Here is a 27,859-nt window from a genome sequence, read left to right on the forward strand (position 1 = left end):
AGGCCATACCAGACACACGTCCAAGGGGTCCTTGAGGGGTTCCAAGGGATCCTCAGTCACTTACATTATTCATAATTAGGAAGTTATTGTTGACTTTGTTGATTTCCTAATGTATTTGTACAACCAATTGTCTTTACATCTTTTCTCGTATAATGTTTTTGAGTGGTGTAAACCACTCCTACGACTGGCTTTGTTTGTCTGTCTGTCTGTGCTAAAAAAATGAGCACGGTTGCTATGGTCACCCAGTTCACACGGGTGTGATTTCATTACGTCAGACATTATGTCAGACCACAGCTGATCAGTCTATATAAGACCTTACACCACTCAGTTCACACGGGTGTGATTTTTTTAGAATGTAACTGAAATAATGTAAAAGTTCTTTGGGGTCCTTGTGCCTTTAAATGATGTCAGCAAATTGAGGATGATCATCACAAGCTGTACCTCTTCCTCTAATCAATTGTGATTGGTTGATTCCTTTTCAAATGTTTGTATAAAGTAACTCTGTAAAAAATTAAAATTATGTGTTATGCCTGAGGGACCGAAACGTTGCTTCATTAAATAAGAAAATACTCATGTACAGAGCAAATACAGTGAGGGTGTATTCTATTGCTTTCATTGATGTCCACTGGCCTACGCACCTGTGCATATTGTTGGTTTATTGGTTAAAGAGATCCAATTATTATACCCAGTTGATCATATTATTATTTAAATCATTAATGTTAAATAAAGAGCCATTTATTTAAAGGCATAATGTGATTAAATACAATTTTATTATACATTTTGAATATATCAGGATATTGATTCATCCATGTTTAACCTTTAATCTATATGACCAAAGGATGACGAATACACTGTATGCCCATATTTCCGTAACTGTGTTTTCCCAAAACAGCATCTAAAGCTCCTCTGATATGAGCCGGTTGATAAGAAATCTAAAAATGAACACTCAGCTGTTAAGCAAGGAAAAAGGAAGTACCAGAGGAGAGGTCAAGAGGCCTCTCTGCATCACGCAGTTCCATATTTTCTATATGTTGTATGGTTCGTCTATGCTTTGTCCTGCAGGCTAAACTCTCTGACTAAACTGACCATCACATAACCCAGAGGAAAAGCAGAAGTATCGAGTGGAACACACAGAATTCGTCATCTGGAATTCACCTATTTGACATCATGTTAATGTATAAAATGGCCAGGGAAGAGCTCAGACTTCATGAACTGGCACTTGGTGATTGTACATTAAATCAGCAAGGGAAAGAATTCTGTACACCCATGAGATCTCATGTAGTACATTTCATTCTATTATTCAATCTGTAATACTTTTAACTTTATGCAATTTGATTAAATACATGTTAAATCCTTAATACCTTTGTCCGTTCTTAAACTTCACCAATTAAAGGACGCGCAGAGATAGCGTGCTCCAAGAGAGGTTTTCTAAAGTATCTCACTGCACAATTTGTTTTGTTATTATCGAGAGGCTATCTCCAACAATATACTCCTGATTTCTAGGTGTGCGAAAGTTTTCTCCTACAGTATTGTTACAACAAAAAAGCGATTTGGCCACAAGTATGAACCCCTACTATAACCTTTTCCATAAGAGCATGTTTGCTGTTCATGGCCAGTTCAATGCTTCCTAGACATGCTCTTATTTCTTCCACTCAAGAGATGACAAAGCACTTGACAAAATACACACAATGTACCTTTTAAGTATTTTTATAAGTCTGTAAGAGATTTATCTTTATACAAAATCAAAGAGAGAAATGAAAAAATTCAAAACACTTTGCAATTCTCTCAGAGAATGCCCCTGTTGTGTGTCTGTATATGCTTCATGTTGGCTTTACACACACATCTCGTCAACTCCACACAATACTGCTGTCTTCTTGGCCTATAGGAGGGGGCGGGGCGGGGTGAAGCAAGGGAAATAAACTGGGAAGAAGAAAAGGGCATTATGTGGCATAAAGAAAGACAGAACAGAAACAGAGAGTGGATGGAGAGCTGGTCACAGAGCTGGTGAAGTTGGGGCAGAAGTCAGGTGTAAGTAAAAGTATACACTTAGGAGTGTGCAGTACTGAGCGCCTTGGCTGTCCTGGCCGTCTTGTGCGTGTCACCACAGCTCTAATTCTCCACCTTCATAGTCTCTTTCCTCTCCCTTTTCAGTTTGGTTGCTAAGGGCAGCGGTTGCTGTTGGCTAGAGTTCAAGAAAGCAGCCTGAGGGTTCCTTTGCCCAGCAGGAACTCCAGGACGCGGTCCACCAGTAGAGCGGCGACAAAGTCCACCACGAGAACCTGGGCAATGACTAGTTTGAACTGCAAGGAAGAAATTTGGGCAATTGGTGAACATTTCATTATAAGCGGCAGCTAGAATTGAATAAAACATTTAATAAAGACAATGAATACAAAGTCTAACAATGCACACTCACTTCAGTTGGAATATCAACCAGAGCAAACTGTTCATTGAATTCTGGTGAGGAACCTGACAGTAGTCCTACGATGGCTAAACCCGACAGGGCAATGCTCCATAGTAACGGTCGATTCTCAGTGAGGGACTCCATGAAAGGGTGACCCTGTGAGGAAAGATAAAGGATGTCATGGACGGAATATTACGCTGTAACAAAAACAAAATCCATAAATACCAACATGTGGAAATATGAGTCATTACCTTGTAGTTAATAGCAAAGGTAGCCATCTGCATGGCCATTGACATAATGTATACCGTGCTGTTGATAAGACTGGGTTCAAATTCTTTATATATATCTGCAAACCGGTCCTCTCTGCAAGAAAAATAATTACTTAATTAGGATGATAGTGCTTAATGTATGCATGATAGTTATTATATGCAAGTTTATACTGTATGCATGGGTGTAGGTTTCTATTCAAGTGAACAGGACATCCCTACCACATTTTGATATTGTAATCACCAAGTTATAGGCATTAATATGGCTACATTTCCACCCAGCATGGAACCAGCTAATCAGCTGGTCCAAGTGTCCAGCTCTCTATTTGACGGTGTGATTAATCAATGCATAATGGTTCTGAAGAGGATTTTCATGAGTGATTTCAAGGAGCTGTTCATTTTTAGTTGATAATAGAATTGTATTATTGAATGTCCCGACCACTTCTTAAATGAAAAACATGCCCCTGTGTTAACGCAAGCGTGTGTGCGTGCGTATGTATGTATGTATGTATGTATGTATGTATGTATGTATGTATGTATGTATGTATGTATGTATGTATGTATGTATGTATGTATGTATGTATGTATGTAAATTCATTCACCTTGGAGGACTTCTGCTCTGTGCCCCTTTGTAGAGATACACCAAACTGCAGAAGTGAACTGCAAATTGTAGCAGCACCGTCAACACCGTATAGAAATTGAAGATGTTTGGTAAGGGCCTCTCTTTGGACAAGGTTTTTAGTGGCTGTAAAGAAAGAAGTAAAGTACTTTAATGTTGACTGCTTCAGCTAGAGTAGACAATAGTAGTAATAGTTTTAGACCACTGCAGTAGGGTCACAACGTCCTACTTCTGCACTTGGCCTGCTGTACTGCCATTGCCAATTTTCTTACTTAGTGAATAAAGAGACCATTTTCTTTCATCTTCTCACCTTTGACCTTGATATGAAGAGGAAACAGCCAGCCAACAACAAGCCCTGCAGGGTAGCCTGGAAATCACTGAACTTGACCCCCTCAAGGTAGAGCACAGACTGGCTGTAGGCCAATACCAGGGCATTTAGAGCAAGGATCTTAAACATCTGCAGTGTTGTCACCAGGGTGCAACGACCCTGCTTTATCACATGGCAAACTGCGGACATTGGGATGGAAAGAATCAGTTGCCGAAATACAGATCGGTTAAAAAAACAAACAAACATATGGGTTGTTTTATTATTGTATGGGTTGGCACTTGGCATTTTGCCGGCTAGTGTGCTGTCACAAAAGACAGTATGAATGTAAATGAATGAATGCCTATGTAAATTGTAAACATTACTCACTGCATTGAATGGAGGACAGTTTGGATGTGAATGGGGCAGCAATGGAGGCATCTCCCAGTTTCACTACTTGTATCTGGTCCTCTTCAAGCTCTCGTAAGACTTGGCTGATCCTCTCCTGCAACAGTGCAACAGAGTAAGTACACCATAAAGTTAGCACACTGATAACCGAAGGTACAACCAGGCAAAGGTAATTCATAATCATAGTTGATCCTACCTCCTGTATATAGGAATCAACAGATGCCAACAAACGCACGTACACACACACACACACACACACACACACACACACACACACACACACACACACACACACACACACACACACACACACACACACACACACACACACACACACACACACACACACACACACACACACACACACACACACACACACACACACACACACACACACCTCTATAAGCCATATCTCAAACTGGTGGGTCAAACTGAACAACCAATATGTCAATTTGAAGCTATGATTCCCTGCTTTCATGTGACATGAAAATAAAAATAAATCCAATGGCAGTCCCTCAGTCAAATTTGGTCACAAATATTAACATGCACTGTACAATTCTGAGTGAATTTCATTTCACTCTCATAGTACAAATCTAACCAAATCTAGTTTTGTGTAGACGCATCTCCATTTTATCTCAGTTATCTGTACACTGAGGACCCCTTATCCCTAAACTTCTTTGCCTTTTTTAGGCTACTATTACTACTACTAATTTAAAAAAAAATCAAAATAGTAAAAAAGGCAAAGAATTGTAGGGATAAGGGGTAAGGCACTGACGAAAATAGGGCCCTGAGAGTGTTGAAGGAGTTAAAGTAAGACTCAGTATTGTACTGTGTGTGTACAGTATAAGCACACCTTTTGTGCCGCTAGCTGCTCTTCCCTGTGGGTCATCACCCTGTGCCTCGCTGCCCTGGAGCTCAGTTTCCCCCCTGAACTTGGAATAGGCGGTGACGGTCTGGGCTCCGCTGGAGGCGTCTCCTTTTCCCTTCCTCGTTTCCTTTTCTCTGGCATGCGTTCAGGGGCGTTAGCCAACAGAGCGACACCTGAGGAGAGGAAGCACAAAAGACACTGTTAATAGCTGGGGGAGCACACACACAGGATTTGTGGGTGTTGTTAGATAGATATATAACTTTATTATCCCACATGGGAAAGTCAGTCGCCCAGAGGTGCCACAGAAGTTAAGGTTACAGCTTACATTTAAGTATAAGAAAAAGAAAAATGACGATGCCCTTGCCAACAGGTTGAGAAATCTTACCTATGTGGGCATGTTTGAGAGCCCCAACATCATTGGTCCCATCGCCGCACATTAACGTCACATAGCCCAAGCCCTTTAGACTTGTGATCACAAACTCCTAAAACAGAATAGACCACACAAAATCATTTTTCTCCCGCATTTAGTCATTATACCAATTCCCCCCATGTGGCAGTGACAGGGGGGCTATCCCCTGTGACAGGGGCTATCCCCTGTCACTGACAACCCCTTCTGTTGGTCTTGAGGAGGCTGTAGATAACCACGTGTCTCCTCCGATACACATGGAGTCTTCTTTTCACCAAACAATGAGGTATTTCACCAGGAGGACATAATGCATGTGGAAGAACATGCTATATTTCCCAGTTCTTCACCATGCCAAACAGGCCAATTGTGTTCGTTGGGGTGCGTGGTGGAAGCGTGGAGGAATCTAACCACAGTCTCCTCGGTGCTGGGAAGTAACCCTGTGCCACCTGGCACCCAGACAATTCATTTATAGCTCATTATTTACAATAAACTTCCAAAAATGAAAAGACTAAAGAAAAGAAAAAACATTTAGCATACACATTAATGTAATGTAATTAATGTAATGTAAACGTATAACATGAAAGAGGGAAAAAAGAAAGAGCAATGCTCAAAGACTGACCTTCTGTTTTGGGCTGACCCGGGCAAACACTCGCACATAAGGCAGTAGGGTGTGCAGCAGCTTTGTGTCACTAGTTAGTCTAGTTAGTCCCTCCCCTGTCACACACAAGTCATACTGATCGATGAAAGAGGAGATCGAGGGAGGGGGCATCGGTACACGCACGCTGCCATCTATGGACTCCCACTGCCACTCACCTGGCAAACATAACACATTATTTTTTTTATTTATAGTTTTTTATTGTTCATACCAAACATAACACAGTCAGTGGATGTCCCTCCAACTTGCCTCCTTTGAACCATGGACCATGAACCATTTTGCTTGTTTTTCACTCGCTTATGACATAGTCACTATGGTGTGGCAGCCCGGCGTGATATTGTGTTTTTGTTTTCAGGACAAGATAGTCTATTAGTCTAGTAGCCAGCCCATAGAGCCCCATTGTGAACCCGGACATGTTGAGTACACCAAGGTTGTATGTTAGAAATGTTGAGTATGGGTCCCCAGACTCCCCAGCATGTAGAAACTGCCGGATGCTAATTTGCATATGTTGGGCAATTTTCATAATTGGCATAATATGTGACCATACCAATTACAACCTATAGAAACCGTCGAGTTTTCCGGTATTTGTGCATTTATAGATATATAGATGGAAACGTGATCTCAGAAAGCAGTTCCATTGTTGACAGTAGGGATGCACAATTAGTCGTTAAATAAAATTGGTAGATTTGCTATTTTTGACTCATGTTCCCATGCTGGGGTTCAAGTGGTTAATAAATGAATGCATTCTGCACTGTGGGTTTCTCAGTAACAACACTACTCTATCCTATGCACTCTATCCTATGCACTGTGGGTTTCTCAGTAACAACACTACTCTATCCTATGCACTCTATCCTATGCACTGTGGGTTTCTCAGTAACGACACTACTCTATCCTACAGTAACAACACTACTCTATCCTACAGTAACAACACTACTCTATCCTACAGTAACACTACTCTATCCTACAGTAACACTACTCTATCCTACAGTAACAACACTACTCTATCCTACAGTAACACCACTACTCTATCCTACAGTAACAACACTACTCTATCCTACAGTAACACCACTACTCTATCCTACAGTAACACTACTCTATCCTACAGTAACAACACTACTCTATCCTAGCACTACTCTATCCTACAGTAACAACACTACTCTATCCTACAGTAACAACACTACTCTATCCTAGCACTACTCTATCCTACAGTAACAACACTACTCTATCCTAGCACTACTCTATCCTACAGTAACAACACTACTCTATCCTACAGTAACAACACTACTCTATCCTACAGTAACAACACTACTCTATCCTACAGTAACAACACTACTCTATCCTAGCACTGTGGGTTTCTCAGTAACAACACTACTCTATCCTAGTAGTAATGTAACAACACTACTCTATCCTAGCACTGTCATGTAATGTAACAACACTACTCTATCCTAGCACTGTCATGTAATGTAACAACACTACTCTATCCTAGCACTGTCATGTAATGTAACAACACTACTCTATCCTAGCACTGTCATGGAATGTAACAACACTACTCTATCCTAGCACTGTCTCAGTAACAACACTACTCTATCCTAGCACTGTCATGTAATGTAACAACACTACTCTATCCTAGCACTGTCTCAGTAACAACACTACTCTATCCTAGCACTGTCTCAGTAACAACACTACTCTATCCTAGCACTGTCATGGAATGTAACAACACTACTCTATCCTAGCACTGTCATGTAATGTAACAACACTACTCTATCCTAGTAGTAATGTAACAACACTACTCTATCCTAGTAGTAATGTAACAACACTACTCTATCCTAGCACTGTCATGTAATGTAACAACACTACTCTATCCTAGCACTGTCATGTAATGTAACAACACTACTCTATCCTAGCACTGTCATGTAATGTAACAACACTACTCTATCCTAGCACTGTCATGGAATGTAACAACACTACTCTATCCTAGCACTGTCTCAGTAACAACACTACTCTATCCTAGCACTGTCATGTAATGTAACAACACTACTCTATCCTAGCACTGTCTCAGTAACAACACTACTCTATCCTAGCACTGTCTCAGTAACAACACTACTCTATCCTAGCACTGTCATGGAATGTAACAACACTACTCTATCCTAGCACTGTCATGTAATGTAACAACACTACTCTATCCTAGCACTGTCATGTAATGTAACAACACTACTCTATCCTAGCACTGTCATGGAATGTAACAACACTACTCTATCCTAGCACTGTCTCAGTAACAACACTACTCTATCCTAGCACTGTCATGTAATGTAACAACACTACTCTATCCTAGCACTGTCTCAGTAACAACACTACTCTATCCTAGCACTGTCTCAGTAACAACACTACTCTATCCTAGCACTGTCTCAGTAACAACACTACTCTATCCTAGCACTGTCATGGAATGTAACAACACTACTCTATCCTAGCACTGTCTCAGTAACAACACTACTCTATCCTAGCACTGTCTCAGTAACAACACTACTCTATCCTAGCACTGTCATGGAATGTAACAACACTACTCTATCCTAGCACTGTCTCAGTAACAACACTACTCTATCCTAGCACTGTCATGTAATGTAACAACACTTCTCTATCCTAGCACTGTCATGTAATGTAACAACACTACTCTATCCTAGTAGTAATGTAACAACACTACTCTATCCTAGCACTGTCATGTAATGTAACAACACTACTCTATCCTAGTAGTAATGTAACAACACTACTCTATCCTAGCACTGTCATGTAATGTAACAACACTACTCTATCCTAGTAGTAATGTAACAACACTACTCTATCCTAGCACTGTCTCAGTAACAACACTACTCTATCCTAGCACTGTCATGTAATGTAACAACACTACTCTATCCTAGCACTGTCATGTAATGTAACAACACTACTCTATCCTAGCACTGTCATGTAATGTAACAACACTACTCTATCCTAGTAGTAATGTAACAACACTACTCTATCCTAGCACTGTCTCAGTAACAACACTACTCTATCCTAGCACTGTCATGGAATGTAACAACACTACTCTATCCTAGCACTGTCATGTAATGTAACAACACTACTCTATCCTAGCACTGTCATGTAATGTAACAACACTACTCTATCCTAGCACTGTCATGTAATGTAACAACACTTCTCTATCCTAGCACTGTCATGTAATGTAACAACACTACTCTATCCTAGCACTGTCTCAGTAACAACACTACTCTATCCTAGCACTGTCATGTAATGTAACAACACTACTCTATCCTAGCACTGTCATGTAATGTAACAACACTTCTCTATCCTAGCACTGTCATGTAATGTAACAACACTACTCTATCCTAGCACTGTCATGTAATGTAACAACACTACTCTATCCTAGTAGTAATGTAACAACACTACTCTATCCTAGCACTGTCATGTAATGTAACAACACTACTCTATCCTAGTAGTAATGTAACAACACTACTCTATCCTAGCACTGTGGGTTTCTCAGTAACAACACTACTCTATCCTAGCACTGTCATGTAATGTAACAACACTACTCTATCCTAGCACTGTCATGTAATGTAACAACACTACTCTATCCTAGCACTGTCATGTAATGTAACAACACTACTCTATCCTAGCACTGTCATGTAATGTAACAACACTACTCTATCCTAGCACTGTCATGTAATGTAACAACACTACTCTATCCTAGCACTGTCATGTAATGTAACAACACTACTCTATCCTAGCACTGTGGGTTTCTCAGTAACAACACTACTCTATCCTAGCACTGTGGGTTTCTCAGTAACAACACTACTCTATCCTAGCACTGTGGGTTTCTCAGTAACAACACTACTCTATCCTAGCACTGTGGGTTTCTCAGTAACAACACTACTCTATCCTAGCACTGTGGGTTTCTCAGTAACAACACTACTCTATCCTAGCACTGTGGGTTTCTCAGTAACAACACTACTCTATCCTACAGTAACACCACTACTCTATCCTACAGTAACACTACTCTATCCTACAGTAACAACACTACTCTATCCTAGCACTACTCTATCCTACAGTAACAACACTACTCTATCCTACAGTAACAACACTACTCTATCCTAGCACTACTCTATCCTACAGTAACAACACTACTCTATCCTAGCACTACTCTATCCTACAGTAACAACACTACTCTATCCTACAGTAACAACACTACTCTATCCTACAGTAACAACACTACTCTATCCTACAGTAACAACACTACTCTATCCTACAGTAACAACACTACTCTATCCTACAGTAACAACACTACTCTATCCTAGCACTGTGGGTTTCTCAGTAACAACACTACTCTATCCTAGTAGTAATGTAACAACACTACTCTATCCTAGCACTGTCATGTAATGTAACAACACTACTCTATCCTAGCACTGTCATGTAATGTAACAACACTACTCTATCCTAGCACTGTCATGCAATGTAACAACACTACTCTATCCTAGCACTGTCATGGAATGTAACAACACTACTCTATCCTAGCACTGTCTCAGTAACAACACTACTCTATCCTAGCACTGTCATGTAATGTAACAACACTACTCTATCCTAGCACTGTCTCAGTAACAACACTACTCTATCCTAGCACTGTCATGTAATGTAACAACACTACTCTATCCTAGCACTGTCATGGAATGTAACAACACTACTCTATCCTAGCACTGTCATGGAATGTAACAACACTACTCTATCCTAGCACTGTCTCAGTAACAACACTACTCTATCCTAGCACTGTCATGGAATGTAACAACACTACTCTATCCTAGCACTGTCTCAGTAACAACACTACTCTATCCTAGCACTGTCATGGAATGTAACAACACTACTCTATCCTAGCACTGTCTCAGTAACAACACTACTCTATCCTAGCACTGTCTCAGTAACAACACTACTCTATCCTAGCACTGTCATGTAATGTAACAACACTTCTCTATCCTAGCACTGTCATGTAATGTAACAACACTACTCTATCCTAGCACTGTCATGTAATGTAACAACACTACTATATCCTAGCACTGTCATGTAATGTAACAACACTACTCTATCCTAGCACTGTCATGTAATGTAACAACACTACTCTATCCTAGCACTGTCATGTAATGTAACAACACTACTCTATCCTAGTAGTAATGTAACAACACTACTCTATCCTAGCACTGTCATGTAATGTAACAACACTACTCTATCCTAGTAGTAATGTAACAACACTACTCTATCCTAGCACTGTCTCAGTAACAACACTACTCTATCCTAGCACTGTCATGTAATGTAACAACACTACTCTATCCTAGCACTGTCATGTAATGTAACAACACTTCTCTATCCTAGCACTGTCATGTAATGTAACAACACTACTCTATCCTAGCACTGTCTCAGTAACAACACTACTCTATCCTAGCACTGTCATGTAATGTAACAACACTACTCTATCCTAGCACTGTCTCAGTAACAACACTACTCTATCCTAGCACTGTCATGTAATGTAACAACACTACTCTATCCTAGTAGTAATGTAACAACACTACTCTATCCTAGCACTGTGGGTTTCTCAGTAACAACACTACTCTATCCTAGCACTGTCATGTAATGTAACAACACTACTCTATCCTAGCACTGTCATGTAATGTAACAACACTACTCTATCCTAGCACTGTCATGTAATGTAACAACACTACTCTATCCTAGCACTGTCATGTAATGTAACAACACTACTCTATCCTAGCACTGTCATGTAATGTAACAACACTACTCTATCCTAGCACTGTGGGTTTCTCAGTAACAACACTACTCTATCCTAGCACTGTGGGTTTCTCAGTAACAACACTACTCTATCCTAGCACTGTGGGTTTCTCAGTAACAACACTACTCTATCCTAGCACTGTCATGTAATGCAGGGGTTCTCAACCCGTGGGTCGCAACCCCTCGGGGGGTCGCCAAATTAGTTTGGGGGGTCCCCAAATTATTATTATTATTTATTTATTTTTCACGGTTTTTCAAAAATAGCAGACCTACAAGCTCGCTATGAGCTTGTAGATCTGCTATTTTTCAATAGCTAAATTATAACATAATGCTTAAAACACCAAAAGGGGTTCCCTTACCTGGATTGGGACCTGATTGCAATATAAGTGTATGTTTCTTCTGAATGAAGTGCAGCTCTTTCGCAACGTGACATGCCGTTAGTGGATTGTCCCCTGTGATCATCACCACCTGATAGTCAAGAGACAGTAACATCATATTTCTCATATATTCTCATTCTGTGTGTGGGTGGGTGTGTGTGTGTGTGTGTGTGTGTGTGTGTGTGTGTGTGTGTGTGTGTGTGTGTGTGTGTGTGTGTGTGTGTGTGTGTGTCTGGCTTACTTACGTAATGTGACGCCTCCTGGATCTCTCTGATGACAGCCTTGCTGTCGCTCTTGAGGGGGCACGACACAACCATGAACCCGGCGAAACGCAGGTCACACTCCAGCGTATCGCGATTCATCTCCCTCACCTGCACATCCACAACACATCCAGCTCATTTTCAATCACATCTCTTCTGATCACACTATTACTAGACCTGTGGTTGCCGACATGATTATGTTTCTGTGGGCACATTTGGAATAATAGAAATGCACAGTGAACGAGACCTGTTGATGGCTGAGGTGTCCTATCTCTTTGTACCCTAAGGCCAAGACTCTGGCTCCTTCCCGAGACATCTCCCGGTGGACCTCGTCATAGCTCGCGGGACACACTGAGAACTACAGTGACACAGCTGGGTTAGAACAGCAGTTAACACTCACAGAATCACTCGACTAACAATCAGAGCACTGTTAAGCGTTTGTTATTGTTTGTATCTATCTACCATTCCCCTGAGTGTCTCCGGCGCGCCTTTGACAGTGGAAATGTAGCAGAGCTCTGTGGAACCCATCTTCTCGTAGGAAGCCAGGACCGACATGCGCTTCAGAGCGCTGGCAAAGTGGAAGCGCTGGTGGATCTTTAGTCCCTGGGTTTTGATGCCACGAGCAAAAACCTTCTCATCTGCACAGAGACAACCAGTCAGACAAGAATGACAAACAAAGGCTTGTATAAACTGAGTAATGCATTCATAGCAGCTTGAGAGAACTTGAGAGAACTAGAGTATTTTCCCCCCACACATAAAGACAGAGGAAATATTATATACCGTCGCTAGCCTGTCGGGAGGAAACCACCTAACTGAATTTTTGAGGTTTTAGATTTTTTCCCCATAAATCAATGCTATTGAACACCCTTTAAGACAAGTATTAAAAAGCGCTTCGGACAAAACCTCTTAACTCAATTTGACCCTCAAACTGTCTTCTAAAGCAGCTAACTCCACCACCTCACCCTCTCTCATGCAAGCAATTGACAATATATAAAGTCACTCAGTCACAATACAATCATTGATGAGGCAGTATTGCATTGTTTTAAAAATATACGGTTTTCTTCATTTTCGGCTTAGCCAGAGAAAACAAACCAGGACACAAGCGTGCACAAACGCCTCCACACACGTGCACGTTCAGGTCGTAGCACTGTACCTTTTGTGAGTGTCCAGTCTGCAGCGGTCAGCATGGCCTTCTCTAAGGGATCGCCCACCAGCTGCCCATCATCCAGGGTGACGAGCGAATGGCAGGTAGCCACCACCCGGTGGGTCTCCACTGGGATCTCAGACACCGGCATCACTTCGTTCCCTTCTCTGCGACACACACAGACATCAGTCGATATGATGAGCACATTTATCTTGTGGCTTATGGCTGATTTATGATTCTGTGTCACGGACCGTGTCCTCATAGCTACATCATGGGTGCCTGTGGCGTAGTCACACTAGCAGCGACAAAGCAATAGGCTACCGGTCATTTTCAACGGAAACGAACACAGTCTCTGCTTGACGGGTGTAACACGTCACAAAGAAAGTTGGGATATGGGTTAAAAAACATTCAGCTCTCCAATAATACAGTGAAGCGTCAATCAATCATGTGTTTTTGTTTCTCTCCCCACAATTCCTTCCCCATTCCGTAACAGGAAGAAAAACCTCATTCTTTCCGTTAATCAGTTCCCTGTGCTATTTCAACCCTTCCCTTTCCATTTACAGAATGTGACTTGAGCAACACTTCAACGGCGACTCAGCAGCAACGGAGCTTGCCAGGCTTGGGTCGTTTTGTAGGTTTTGTCGCCAATAGTGGGAACGCAGCATGAGTGATTTATAGTCCTGCCTCTACCCATTGGCTGCCTGTCATATAGTCCTGCCTCTACCCATTGGCTGTCATATGCCTGCTGTATGCCTCTACCCATTGGCTGTCATATGCCTGCTGCAAATCTTCACAGCGGTGGTCAAAAAGACCCTGAAATGATGGTGCTTTCATTCTCTCATATTTACTTTGTGATACCGAGCAGTATGGTGGTGAAGACTGGTACACTGGAGATGGCTTTGCTCTATTAATTAATGTTAGCCTAGCATTATTGGAGAGAGGATTATGCTAGACATGTTATGTTAGACAGTATAATAAAGAGAGACAGTGTGAGGAGCACTGAACATGTGAGGAAGAAGAGGGGGAATTTGCTGTGCTTGTTTGGCATGAGTAAATTTGATTTAATACATTGGCTGTGCCCATTAATCTTTCACAAGTCCACTTACATTGATCCCATCGATCTCATTCACAAAGGGATTAGCGAAGCCAAGCAGGCCTATCACAGTTCTCGGTGTGCCTATATGAATATTTACATTTTTGAAGAGTTGCACATAAGCTAATAGTACACCTAGGCACAGAAGCATAAATCAGCCTTTAAGCAGCAGCACTGGGCTTTATGCTTATGCGTGTGGATACTATACCACACACATTCAGTGTAAGGGCTAATTCAGACCTACTGCGATCTTTCTTAGCAAATTGGTAATGCTTAATTTGTGATCCATCATCATCGTGTGCCAAAATAACAGATTTACAAGCTCGCAACACGTCGCAGCCGCTCTGTGATGTGAGCTTGTAGATCGCCTATTTTCAGCATGTGACAGCGTTGTACGACCGGGTATAAATTTGTCTTAAAAATAAATCTGAACTAGGCTTAAATCAGAGAGAGTGATGAGGCCGATGAAGCGTACCTGAGGCCTGCCACCCCTCGTACCACCAGACTGTCACTGGTCAGCGTGCCCGTCTTGTCAAAGCAGCAGACCTCCACTTTCCCTGCAAACGGTATCCTGAAAGGCTCTGTGCAGAATACATCTGGAGGGAAGGATAACAAAGTAAGAAGGTGGTTCATGACGGGTCATTAAAGAACCTATCCACACACATACTTACATAGTTTAGCGAGGGCAATGAGAGAGGTGTTGACTGCCAATGAAAGCTCGATGGGGAGTTCTGGCGGGACCACGGAGGTGAGGATCAGGGTGCACTCCAGAAACAACTTGTACCGGTTCCGGCTCAAGTCCTTAGTCCCTGAGGAGATTACACAGAAACATTTCATTTATTATTTACACATATAATATAGTAGTATGTATACATGAAACTCTGCTCTAATCTCACCATAGGCTATTAAGCAACACAATGACAATGCTTTAGTCCAGTGGTTCGCAAACATTTTAGCTTGAGACCCAAAAGAGAAATTAGACGTTTGCCCGGGACCCAAACTAGTGAAAGTAGCAGATCTACAAGCTCACAACACTTTGCCGCGTTGTGAGCTTGTAGATCGGCTATCCCCTTTCACTACTACTTAAACATTTGTTTTCTAATTCATGGAATTTCTTAGATTTTTCTTTTATTTCTTCATGAAATTACTGGAAAAACATAATTGAATTTTGTTTTTAATCCATGAAAATGTTAATTTTGTTAATTAAAAGCAAAATGTAGGAAACAAAAATTAAAAGGGACCCATACAAATGTGTCCGCTATCCACAGCCGACCCATTGTTGGGAAACAAGTGCTTTAGTCCATGCAAAGCGAAAACAAGCCCTCACCTTCTATCCACACGTAGCCAGCTGCAGCAATGGCAAAGACCAGGAGGAAGAGGATGAATATGAAGGTCTCCAGATTGTTTGCCGTCACTCTCTTCACCCCAAAGAGAATGGTCCGCAATAGCTTACCCTGGAAATGTGTACACATTAATTGTGTGTTAGTTTGAACAAGGTGTGAAAGGTATGAAACAAGGTATGAAAATAATGCTCTTTTGAGAATAGGAAGTAGTAATGTGACGAGAGAAAAGCACAAATGTTCATAATCCGTTCAGCATCTTCTCACCTGAGAGGTGTAGAATCCAGTTCTCAGTACATAGGCCACACAGCCATTGTCTACAGCTGCACATGAAAGAGATGAATATGGTCAATCAACATGTATTCTTTTGCTAGGGCTGGGCAATATATCAATATTTATATCAATACCATGATGAGACTAGATATCTTCTGGGATTTGGGATATTGCAATATCCGGAATATGATGAGCTTTATTGTATTCTTAAGCTCACAATACTCTGCATCATGACACGTTGTGAGATTGTACATCTGCTATTTTCACTATTCAAAAAACAGTCTAGTCACAGTGTTGATTTGTAGGTCAAATATATTGTAAAATAATAATATATGATTTTGTCTGTATCGCCCATGCCCATTTGCTATCAAATAGAATACTGACAGTCCATCAACACTCACGTTTGAGCCCAGTGCTGGCTTTCAGAGGGGGGCTATGCTGGACCACTTTAGTCCCTCCAGAAATGATGTGGAGACGGGAGTCTGCCTGGAGGTCCAAGACATGTTCTGGGACCACATCCTCCACTGGCTCCTGCAGACATCATACAATGATTATTAGAAATCAGATTTTTATAAAATCATTAGTTCCGGTCCTTGTTTATGATGAGCTAGTTTCAAGCCATTTGAAAATGCTGTATAAAATAAACACACACCTGTGTGCCCGCATTACATTGGTCTGACTGTGCCACACATTCTTCCGAAATGTCAGATTTGGCTGTGAATCTTTATAGTTTCTGATAAGGTTTTAGACGAGAAATAAGCCATTCAATTTCTCAATATTGATTCCTTGGTTTTCAACATTCAGGACCTTCAATGCAGTTATTGGGGAGTCCATTTGAATGTAAACACTGCATAGCAACTGCCTTGTTTTTGCAGGCAGCCAGGGTGGGGGACTATTTTGTTATTAAATAAAATCATTTTAATTGGGATGTCTACAATTTTCATGTTGAAATTAAGCTAAGGGGGTTTTAGGCAATCCACTCTGTGCCTAACAACGCCCCTTAGCTGTATTAAAATCACTGTCAACCACGGCCTCTTGGGGTTTACTGCTTTAATTAATGCAGCAAGCGTTACCGTTTCATATCTGTGAAGCTTATGTACTTTGAAGTGTTAAGTCCTCAGTTCTGTACAGTGTCATAATCATGTCAGACTGACTCTAACCTTCATCTGGGGCACTGACTCTCCAGTCAGCATGGCCTCGTCCACAATGCAGCGTCCTCTGAGCAGCAGCACATCACACGGTACCAAGTTATCCTGAGGTGACCGTCCTGCGAGTGAAGAAATACAGATGATTAGAGAAATCACATAAGCCGCGCAAACATACACGCACGCACGCACACACGCACGCACGCACACACACAGTCTGATTTGTGCAGTGGGAAAGAATGGCATTTTACAGAAAACTGTGAGATAAATGAACCATACCTATTGAGACAAGGTCTCCGGGAACAAGCTCATCACTGGATACAGGTCTCCACTTCCTATTACGATACACCTATTGGACACACACACACACACACACACACACACACACACACACACACACACACACACACACACACACACACACACACACACACACACACACACACACACACACACACACACACACACACACACACACACACACACACACACACACACTTGCATTTTTTACTTAACCTGATGGCCCAACCTAACCGGGCCGGCTGCTGCTCTGTTCACAACTACTATACGGTACGCCGCTGTTTATAAACACAGTTTGGGCTGCACTTGGTCAGAGGTGGAGCATTCGCATCGAATGTCTGCAAAATTCGACATCAGAGTGAAAAAATAAGGAGCAAAAACAGTCGCATTGCACTGATGTGGAAGCTTGCATTGACTTTATTATGTTTAACGAATAAATCGCATCGATAATTCGCCAGTGTGTAAGGACCTTTTCCCCCCAACTCAAAAATCTTACCTTACTCTTAAAAAACCTCATGGGGACCAGAAAATGTCCCAAGGTCAATTGTGAATGGTATTACTATCCTTGTGGTGATTTTTGGTCCCCAGCCACAAGAATAGTAATAAAACATAAACCAGACACACACATACATACACAGAAGGCACAAAGAGAAGTCCATGGTAGAAGGGCTCGTCGGTGCTTAACAGGGACAACTTGAATCAGAGAGAATAATACCTGAGCACTTCGGGAGAGACTACCCAAATAAAATATACTGGAGCACTCGACTGGTCTCTCTGGTCTTTCTCAGAGTAAAAAAAAAAGAGAAGAAAGATGAGTCGAGTGCTTTAGTACATTTTATTTGGGTAGTCTCTTGGGTCTCTTGGGTAGTCTCTCCTGAAGTTCCCAGGTATTATTCTCTCTGATACGCAGAAGGCATTTGTGTGACACACTGTATATCCCAAGACCATTTATTGCACCTGAGGAGGGTGGGGTGCATACTTAGTTTAGACTAGTCATTGGTTAGACATGGGTTAAGGTGTGTGATGTACACTAAAGCAGTGGTTCCCAAACTTTTCAGCCCGGGACCCAAAACAAATTAGATATTCGCCCGGGACACAAACTAGTGAAAATAGCAGATCTACAAGCTCACAATGTGAAAATAGCAGATCTACAAGGTCACAACGTGTTGCTTCACGCCACGTTGTGAGCTTGTAGATAGGCTATTTTCACTACTTTAATTTCTTCATTTTACTGAACAAATCGTTGGATTTTGTTACTAATTCATGAAAAGTTCAGCTTTTTTGGTAATGTTTTGTTGAAAATGTTTTGAAATAATAATCATTAAAAACCAAATGTAGGAAAGTGGGTCCTGACCCACTGTTTGGGAAACAGTACACTAGAGTACACTGCTACCTACCTGGATCATGTAGGGCTTGTTCCCCATAAAGTACACTGCTACCTACCTGGATCATGTAGGGCTTGTTCCCCATAAAGTACACTGCTACCTACCTGGATCATGTAGGGCTTGTTCCCCATGCGTCGGATCTCAGACATGTTCCTCATTTGCTGCTGGACCAGTGACGCCTCAAACGCCACCAGCATGAAGAGTGTGAACACACTGTAGTACCAGTACTCATCCAGACACCACAGCCCCACACAGAACACCTGGACAGAGAGAGCAGACAAACACTGGCTCAACCAGCGATACAAACAGTGAAACAAGCCCTACACAACATCATCATAACAAATACAAAAACAGTCGCCACCGCCATATTCCTAAACGTAACCTCAGTAAAGCTATGCCTAAACCGGACCTTATTCCTCCTAAACCTAACCTCAGCAAAGCTATAATAAACCTAACCTTATTCCTAAAGTTAACCTCAGTACAACTATGTCTAGCCCTAAACCTATTCCGAACCTTAACCTCAGTAAAACAAATAGCCTACAGTCAAGAATACAAGAAACGCTGGGGGCGAGCGGTCCGCAAAAAGAAATCACACCCGTGTGAAGTGAGGGGCGCTAATATATTAAAGTCTAACTCATGTTGATTAGGTGATGTAATGGTGATGTGAAACAAACGGTGCCAACACAAACGTTAAACGCCATTAACAATAAAGAGACAATATGACGTAATGAGTTACATTATGAATTTTCCCTTCATTGTCAATGGCGTTTACAAAACAAACATTGAACTAAAGACAAACATTAAACCTGTGTATAGGAGGGGCTAGCTCCCCTAAAAAATGGGGGTGACTCGTTAGTGTGTTTTGGGGCAAACGTTCCAGTTACCATTATAGCATAATTGAGAACTGCTCATAGGATAGTAGAAAGATGAGAAATTGAGGGCAGAGAGAGGGTGACGGACAAGTAACACAGGTCTCCAGCGGGAATAGAACCGGCAATGTTGCGAGTATCAGTTGCTAGGGCTAAGCGACATTTTTTTAATCAAAAAACGTATTGATACAGTGACTATTGGTGATTTCATAACATACTATTTTACACAATGAGACTTTTGATAAATAATCATTAGAAAAGTCTATATAACTAGTAAGTGAATAAAGACTAATGATCGATATAATAATATCTATATATTATCCAGCCCTATTGCAGGTCACCTACCTGCACTCGCCTAGAAAGACATCTGCTCTTAAGCCAAACATAATGAATTCATGTTTAAATGTAGGAGGTGCTGCACATGCCTGGAATACAAAGAAGGGAGCAGTGGCTCTCTCTCTGAAGAGCTCCAGGAAATCAGGCACCATCATCTCGGCACGGTTGGTCCCGTAGCGTTTTTCTGCAGCTCGCAAATCCGTCTCCTCCTGATAGCCACGCCACACCTGGAAGTGGCTCATCGGGCGACTGATGGGATACGACACAGGGAGGAAACATTTCTTCTCGTCTCTGTCAAAGATGTAGCGGATCTTCTGAAACTCAAAGGACAGAATCTCCTCGCCACCCTCACCCTGCCATTGAATATGAGAGAGATAAAGTAAACAGATTAGATGTGCTTTTCTGCCAATTCTACACTAATAAAATGGTGGTTGACATCAGCATAGAAAAGGTGAGCTGACCTGGTCTCTCTGAAGAGGCACAAGCTCAGCAGAACCGTTATTTGGCATAGGTACGACCTTTGCCAGCGTAGCCTTTTGCGGGTCGGGTTCCTGTAGATACAAATAAAACGGGTGAGAAATAATTTCACACATCCTGGCAGGAGTGTGCACTTTTGCAGCTTTTACCAAGTGTCATGCTCAACATGCTTAAGAAAAAAAGCCCCCATGCAGCACCTTCTTTAAAACAGACATTTTAGTAGTTTCACTTTATCCGAATGTGAAGCTGAAATGTATGACTTATGACCAGAGAAAGATTTCTATAGATAAGACCAAATACCGAACAGCTGCACTCAAAGCATGTGCAATGCACTTCCTCCCTAGCCTCGCATAGCCATACTACTGGTAATATCACTGACACTGTGTGGATATTTGGGGCATTATGCATTGCAAAGGCAGATTGAAGGCTTGCTAGCAAGGCTACTTCCTCCCTATATGCTATATCTACACCTCCATGAATAGGTTCTTATGATGTAGCTATATAGTATATAACATGAAATGTACATAACATTCATGTTGGGCCATAACATATGGAAGAGTCTAGTCTCTGTTAGTTCAGGCCAGGGAGCAGCAGTGTCACAGTCATCAAACACGGGATCGACACGTTTCAGTAGTTAACATGTTATTACAGTGGTTCTTCTCAAAGTGGATTCCAGGGGATATGTGCTCCTTTAGTTTAGGGGGTCTAAATTGACCCATACAAGTCTGTAACTCTGCAGACAGTATGGAACCAAATTAACCCTAACGGGTCCATTTGGTTCCATTTCGTATACAGTCAGAGTTAAGGGGAGACCTTGACATTTTGGGCTGTAAGCTGATGTTTTTGGTGAAAGCTTGCTTGCCCAATGATCACCCACCCACCACCCGTCCTTGCATTTTTATGTTTTACCTTGGAGCAGGTGAGCCAACAGTGCGCGTGCACGGACCAATAGCCAGACAGCGCCGTTAGGACGTGCGCGATGCCGATCGCGGCCAGCGCCAGCAGGCCTGCCTCCGGGTAGTCAGAGGCGCCGTACACCCCCAGCCACACGTACAGCCAGCCCGGGTAGAGGACCCCCACGAACGGCAGCACGGTGCCGTGAAGCAGCCGCGTTCTGCGATGGAACAGGGTGACCGAGCTCACCAGCTCGTCGCTGCCGTTGTCATGCTGCTGCTGCTGGTTCATAGTAATAGAGGGGGCCATTTCAGGCGGCTCACCCGGCCCACGAATCCCGTCTGCTGCCATATTCCCTTCTCCTTCCGCCTCTTCTTCTTTCATAGCCTCATTCATCCCGGTCGTCCCCGGACCCCCCTCTCCTCCTCTCTCCTCCTCCACGCCGGCCGCCCACCACCCCCTTGGTGCTGTATTCGTTTTGAAGACCCGTTCCTCACAGTGCCAGTGTCTGGTCCTCTCCCCGTCTTCACAAGATTCCGTTCTTTTTTTTGTGAATCGTTTTCGTTCTCACTCTCCCACTGAACCGACCGACCGTACGCTTCCGTGTACGCAACCACGCAAAGTGCCACGCCGTGGTCTCTCACTGGCTCTCTCGTCTGCTCGCTGTTTGCGCGAGATAAACGAGGAGCTTGGGATAAACAGCTTTTGTTTTTAAACAGTTGTAACTTTCAAAAAAAGGCGAATCGTTTTCTGGTCGGTGCAATTGTCATGAAATATGAATACCGTGAATATCCGTCATTTTTTTGCTGAAGTTGCCATAAACTAGTGCATTATTTGTAGCACAATTCCCACAACAACATAGTGTTGCGGTCCCTTTTAGAAATGGAATCTGGGTCGTGAGACTCGTGATTGACATAACTTGAAGCCAATAGAAGTGAAATACATTTCATAATGTCACATTTTTTCGTCCTATCGAATGGGAGCAGGCTGAAGTAACACGGTAGTAGACGCACATTACAGACGCTACGCTGGTAACATTGTAACCTTGCTTTTTCCATTCATTAATTTGAGGGACAGACAAACCGCCACTTGTTCCAAAACATGTAAGAAGTACCGTAGTTTCATTAATGTCAATGTGTGTAACATAGGCCTACTGTTCATTGTTTACATTAACGGGACTTGATGTCTGCTTGATTCCTCATTATTCATGAATAATAAGGTTGCAGTGTGACAGTGTGCGATATTGGCCAATATAGTTCAAAATGTGACTTCACTACTGCATTTGTAGACTACATTCTTAACTAATGATATACCTTTATTGTTAAATTGCTACATTTACAGTATATTGCTATTATAATATGGTTATTATTGTTTTATTATTATTATTATTACCCTGGCCCTTATTATTATTATTATCTAGCTAAACATGAACGTTATCTGTTGTCTTTTCACTCAGGCAGGCTGCTATGGAGATCACGGCAAAATATTGCCCTAAAGAAATGGAGGCATATGGTTCATGTGTGCATGCCAACCCATCAACATGGCAACATGACTGTGAGGAACTGAAGCTGAAGCTTGCACAGTGCACATCTGCACAGTAAGGCATTCAAAATCCCCGTCTGGTAGGCTAATGATTTTCTTGCAAACATATTTTTTATCAAAGCATTATTCTTCCATCTCCCACATTGTTTTGGTAGCCCAGTCATCCAGAAAATTGGGTCAAGTTGTTCCAAGGAGTTTGAAGAATTTGACCGGTGTCTCAGAGAAAACCAGACCTCAGCTGCCTCCTGCACACCACATTTAGCACGTTTTCTTGGATGCAGCGAGACAGTGGATCTGAGTGAAGTGGGTGAGTTTGCTGGACCTGTCCAGATCCAAGTTGACATCACACACTATAGCCTGGAAACCATACGAATCTGGACCTGTCCCAGATCCAAGTTGACATCACACACTATAGCCTGGAAACCATACGAATCTGCCAGAGATAAAATTAGGGCCTGACTGATATGGATCGATTTTTATGACCGATACCCATAACCGATTTTAGAGAGGGGACAATCACTGATAACCTTTTGAGCTGGAATGAAATCAGGCCTTTTTCTGTGTGGGTTGTGCAAAGAATTTTACCGATTATGATTATGTAAAGTAGCTGATTTTTAAACCAATGACTTCATTCAAGACTTATATAATTAGAGTAGTTTGGTTTGGAGTGACACAGACACACTACACTACATGACCTGATGAAGATGTGGCCGATACATCGAAACGTTGTCAATTTTTACTTGCACCCTGTGGAATAGAAAGGGCTAAAAGTGTCTGAGTTTCTCCAGTGCCTTCTTTCCTCACACTACACTACTACCAGCACCATTGGCATCACAGTTTAGCCCAGACAAAATAGGATGTATTTCAAATGACATTCCAAACAAGAGACGAGGAGCCCTGACTGAGTTACATCAGTATGTAATACCGATATACATATCGGTAGACATTTCACCGATACAATATGACCCCGAGGGATTCTGAGGGTCCCTGGACCCCACCTTGAGAACCACTGGCCTAAGACACAGATCATGACATGTACGTTTGCTTGGACCGTCAAATAAATCAGGCGTAGGTTTTTTTCAGGCCTTCCAGTATACCTGTTGTCGGCGTACTTGGTGCAGTACCGATTATCACAGTACTTGAAGGCCAGTGTCTTCAATATGTCATATTGCTGATGTCAGGGATCTCCATGGGCATAAAAGGGACACAGACAGAAAGATGCAGAGAATTGTAGATTCATAGATATTTCTAGCCAACCACGGATCGACAGAATTCCTACGTGTACGTTTCAAGCCTCACCATACTGAGGTCTGATGAAGAGCCGGTGCAGTGGCGCCATCGGGACGTAAAAGTGGGGGGACACTATTCGAGATTGACGGTTGAGACTAGAGAGCATCTGCAGTTACTGCACATAGGGTAGGCTATATACCCTCCCCTAAACTTAACCGCAAGCATGTCGCAGCGCGGTCCTAATATTAACGCATGTTCGCTACTGTCGTTTTTTTTTATCAGTCGGCAGAGCATGCCCATACTAATTGATAACAGTCGAAGCGGGTGCAGCGGCAGCCAATACACAAACGATGATTGCGCAACAAAATCGGAACAGTGCTAGAGAGACCACCAGCGCCGGTTGGGAAAAATAAATAGTGCGGGGACATTCACACCCAAATGATCCGGCCTCCGGCGCCTATGAGCCGGTGAGGCTCGAAACGTCACATCCATTAGTGGAAACCAAATACATTTGACACTTTGGAGCATGATCCAGTGTGCAGACTTTATTGTTTGTGGATTCTGACCTCTGACTGCTCGGCACCTGGTACTAGCCTGGAAACCGGACGAATCTGCCGCTGCTAAAAAATAATAATAACCTAAGATCCCTGGGCATTAGTCTGGCCATGCCAGGCTAGAGTGGATGTGTTTGCTTTATTGTTTGTTTATGTGTGTATGTGGGGATGGAGGGGGGACGACGACGACTCAGAGACAACACAGACACAGATGTTTTGCATTTATAGACATTGTTTACCATCAGTAACCTTTTACATGTCCTTTTTTTCCCAGCTGCAACCTCAGTCCCTCAGCCCTCCTAGAATCCAGTGGTTAATTATCCGTCTACCTCAGAACAGAACTAATGGACTGCTCCACAAGGGATGTCATCACAGTCACAGCAAGTTATGTGCAGTAACACTTTTGACCTCTGCAAGGACAAGGAACAAACCCATTAATAGTGACACATCCACTTGTCGCTGGGACTACTGTAATTTCTCTCTCAACATGTAACTGATGCCTTTCATAACTGGTGAATGCTGCCAATACACTCATGTATCTGAAAACACAAAGAGTTGCGTGCGTAAGTACTGTATAATCATGTGAAAATAAAAGTAAGGTTTTTGGTGTGAGAGTAGTTTGGAGCGGTTTCTGGCGCAACATAATTAAAAATTGATATCAGAGTCGCATTACTCATTGGCAGTGGTAATCCTCTGTTTTCTGTTACTCATGTGTGTCCCTCACTCCCACCCTCCTGCTTCCTACATCTGAGTCACAGTTAAATATTAAGCTGGAATGTATTTCTCTCCCACACATCTCTGCTGGCTACCCAGCAACGGAGGAACAGGGAGTCTGGGAAGGAAGGCGGAAGGAGGGGGGGGTCGTCCCCGTCTAATCAGTGGGAACGCCGAGACAGACGGGGAGGATGTTGAGTTATGAGCCCTTTGACTGCCAAGCAGAACAATTCTTTTCTGGTTCACTTATCAAAGTTTGTGGGCGGGCAATCAAGTGGAAAAGATTCTTCGTCGCAAGTGTAATGTGTTTGGTTTTCACCTGGCGTAAAGGTGATCCATGCATCACCATATATACACAGTAAAGTCCACCGTTTTCATTTAACCCCTTCAACCTAAGTATCCCTAATTCGCAAACATACAGAGAAAATAGGCAAGCGTTCGAAGATAATTGAAGATCTAAAAGCTCAGATCAGATATTTTCAGTGAACAAATGGAACTAAATAAAGTGTATTTGGTGTGGGGGAAAAGAAGTGAGCCTACTGTACATATAGAGCCCAAGGGGACCCTGCCACCTGGTCAATGAAGTGTATAGGGTGGGTATAGGCGTGGTTACATGTGTACACCCATAGTTACGTATGGGTGAATTAACACTGAGGATTTTACTGTGCATCAAGTAAATAAGGCAGATGTACTTCAAAGATGAAATGGCAGGTTGTATTGAAGATATGGCAACATTACATTCAAAGCACATCACCTGTCAGTCACCAAACAAAAAGAACAGATAGTAGGTACTGACCTAATACCACACAAATAAGTTACATTCACAAAAACACAAAAAATTCATGTCAAAACAAACATCCTATTCTAATTGAACTATTCTGCTCCAGAAACTAAGTCTGACCCCAGTGCTGTAAAATAACATTCTACAATTTGAGTCTATAGGCTATATTTTCAGACCTATTTTGTGACACACAAATATCATGCTACACTATAAATATTTGTCGATTATCACAGGAGTAGGTACAAAATATCTACCTAACAACATAAATTTCCAGGAGATGTTTTGAATAAAGAGAAATTATGACATAAATCTATAATAATGGTATCAACTGTAAGCACAGTCATATATTCACATTTATTTTACATTAGAGCACATCAGTACATACCCAGCATCCTAACTTTTTAATAGTATCCATTGCTCTCTATCTCCTGTTTTTTTTAGTAAATACCAACAGTTAAAACATAAAAGAGAAAACAGAAATCACTGATTGCTTAAGCTGGAGTTAAACTTAGTTGCGCACAGGCATCATGTAACCAAAGCAGCAGTTATACAGCACTAGCGAGCAACGCATTAAGTACTGAGCTTTCCGATCTGCTACTCGGTGCACGACACGGTGCTCAACCAGGTATAAATCAGGCATTACTACCCTGTTTCCGTATAAGGCTCTTCAGATGACCCTGTGGTGGTGCCTAAAGCCCAAACCATACCATGCAACTCCTTGCAACCAAACGGTTGCAAGTAGATGCATGGCGACCCTTTGGTGTGGTTTGGGCCACTGAATTGAACCAGTTGAATGACTTGGGTCGACGTGCAACAGGACATATCACACCGCTGGGACGAACGTTAACCGCCTTGACCCTTTGTTGTGGTTTGGGCTTAAATGCTTACAAATTTTAATGTTTTTTGGTCCATGTTGTTTCCTCAATCCTCATTGCATTACCTACTACTAATATCGTATCTGTAAATTGTTCTACTTGAAGAGTTACCCCAAAACACCTTTCTTATATAATATACAGTATGACAGAAACTGCAATCCTACCTGGCTCTGTGTCCTGAGTTACAGCTCAGGGTACACAAACATAGACATTAACCTGAGAGCAAACTATTTCTCCGATCTATAATATACAGTTTCAGTCCTTCACATAAAATAACTACTAGACCTTCTACAAAAACAACTTGTGAAAGTTACGTATTTAATTTAGACTTGCTTCAAAACCCTGTCAAGACTTCCAAAAGTGTATACCTACAGTATAGCTCCATTAATTCACTCACCAACCCATTATCCCCAATAAATTACAGTAGGTACAAAAGCATACACAATTATAACTTGTGCCAACATGTTATTTGATTAAGTACCTTTTGTTTGTCCTTTTTAGTGGAAAAGTGCAGTAAAACCCTACGGTT

The 27,859-nt window shown here is 42.1% G+C and overlaps 1 protein-coding gene across 1 annotated transcript; it reads right to left on the minus strand.

The window, feature by feature from the left end:
- Window positions 1-1,691: 1,691 nt before the first annotated feature.
- On the minus strand, window positions 1,692-22,272 carry atp13a1 (ATPase 13A1). Its single transcript, XM_079520295.1, has 25 exons — window positions 21,650-22,272; window positions 20,725-20,814; window positions 20,353-20,616; window positions 19,163-19,318; window positions 17,653-17,722; window positions 17,389-17,495; window positions 16,630-16,759; window positions 16,223-16,278; window positions 15,943-16,069; window positions 15,287-15,424; window positions 15,091-15,211; window positions 13,532-13,689; window positions 12,841-13,016; window positions 12,626-12,736; window positions 12,364-12,489; window positions 12,101-12,209; window positions 5,892-6,085; window positions 5,252-5,348; window positions 4,852-5,039; window positions 3,981-4,095; window positions 3,597-3,793; window positions 3,270-3,412; window positions 2,653-2,764; window positions 2,414-2,557; window positions 1,692-2,300 (listed from the first exon to the last, which is right to left on the minus strand). Exons 1-25 carry the CDS (start codon window positions 22,028-22,030, stop codon window positions 2,190-2,192), a joined length of 3,621 nt encoding a protein of 1,206 aa, XP_079376421.1. The 5' UTR covers window positions 22,031-22,272; the 3' UTR covers window positions 1,692-2,189.
- Window positions 22,273-27,859: the final 5,587 nt, after the last annotated feature.

Source organism: Electrona antarctica (genome assembly GCF_951216825.1).
Source record: "Electrona antarctica genome assembly, chromosome: 14".
Lineage (NCBI taxonomy): Eukaryota > Metazoa > Chordata > Actinopteri > Myctophiformes > Myctophidae > Electrona > Electrona antarctica.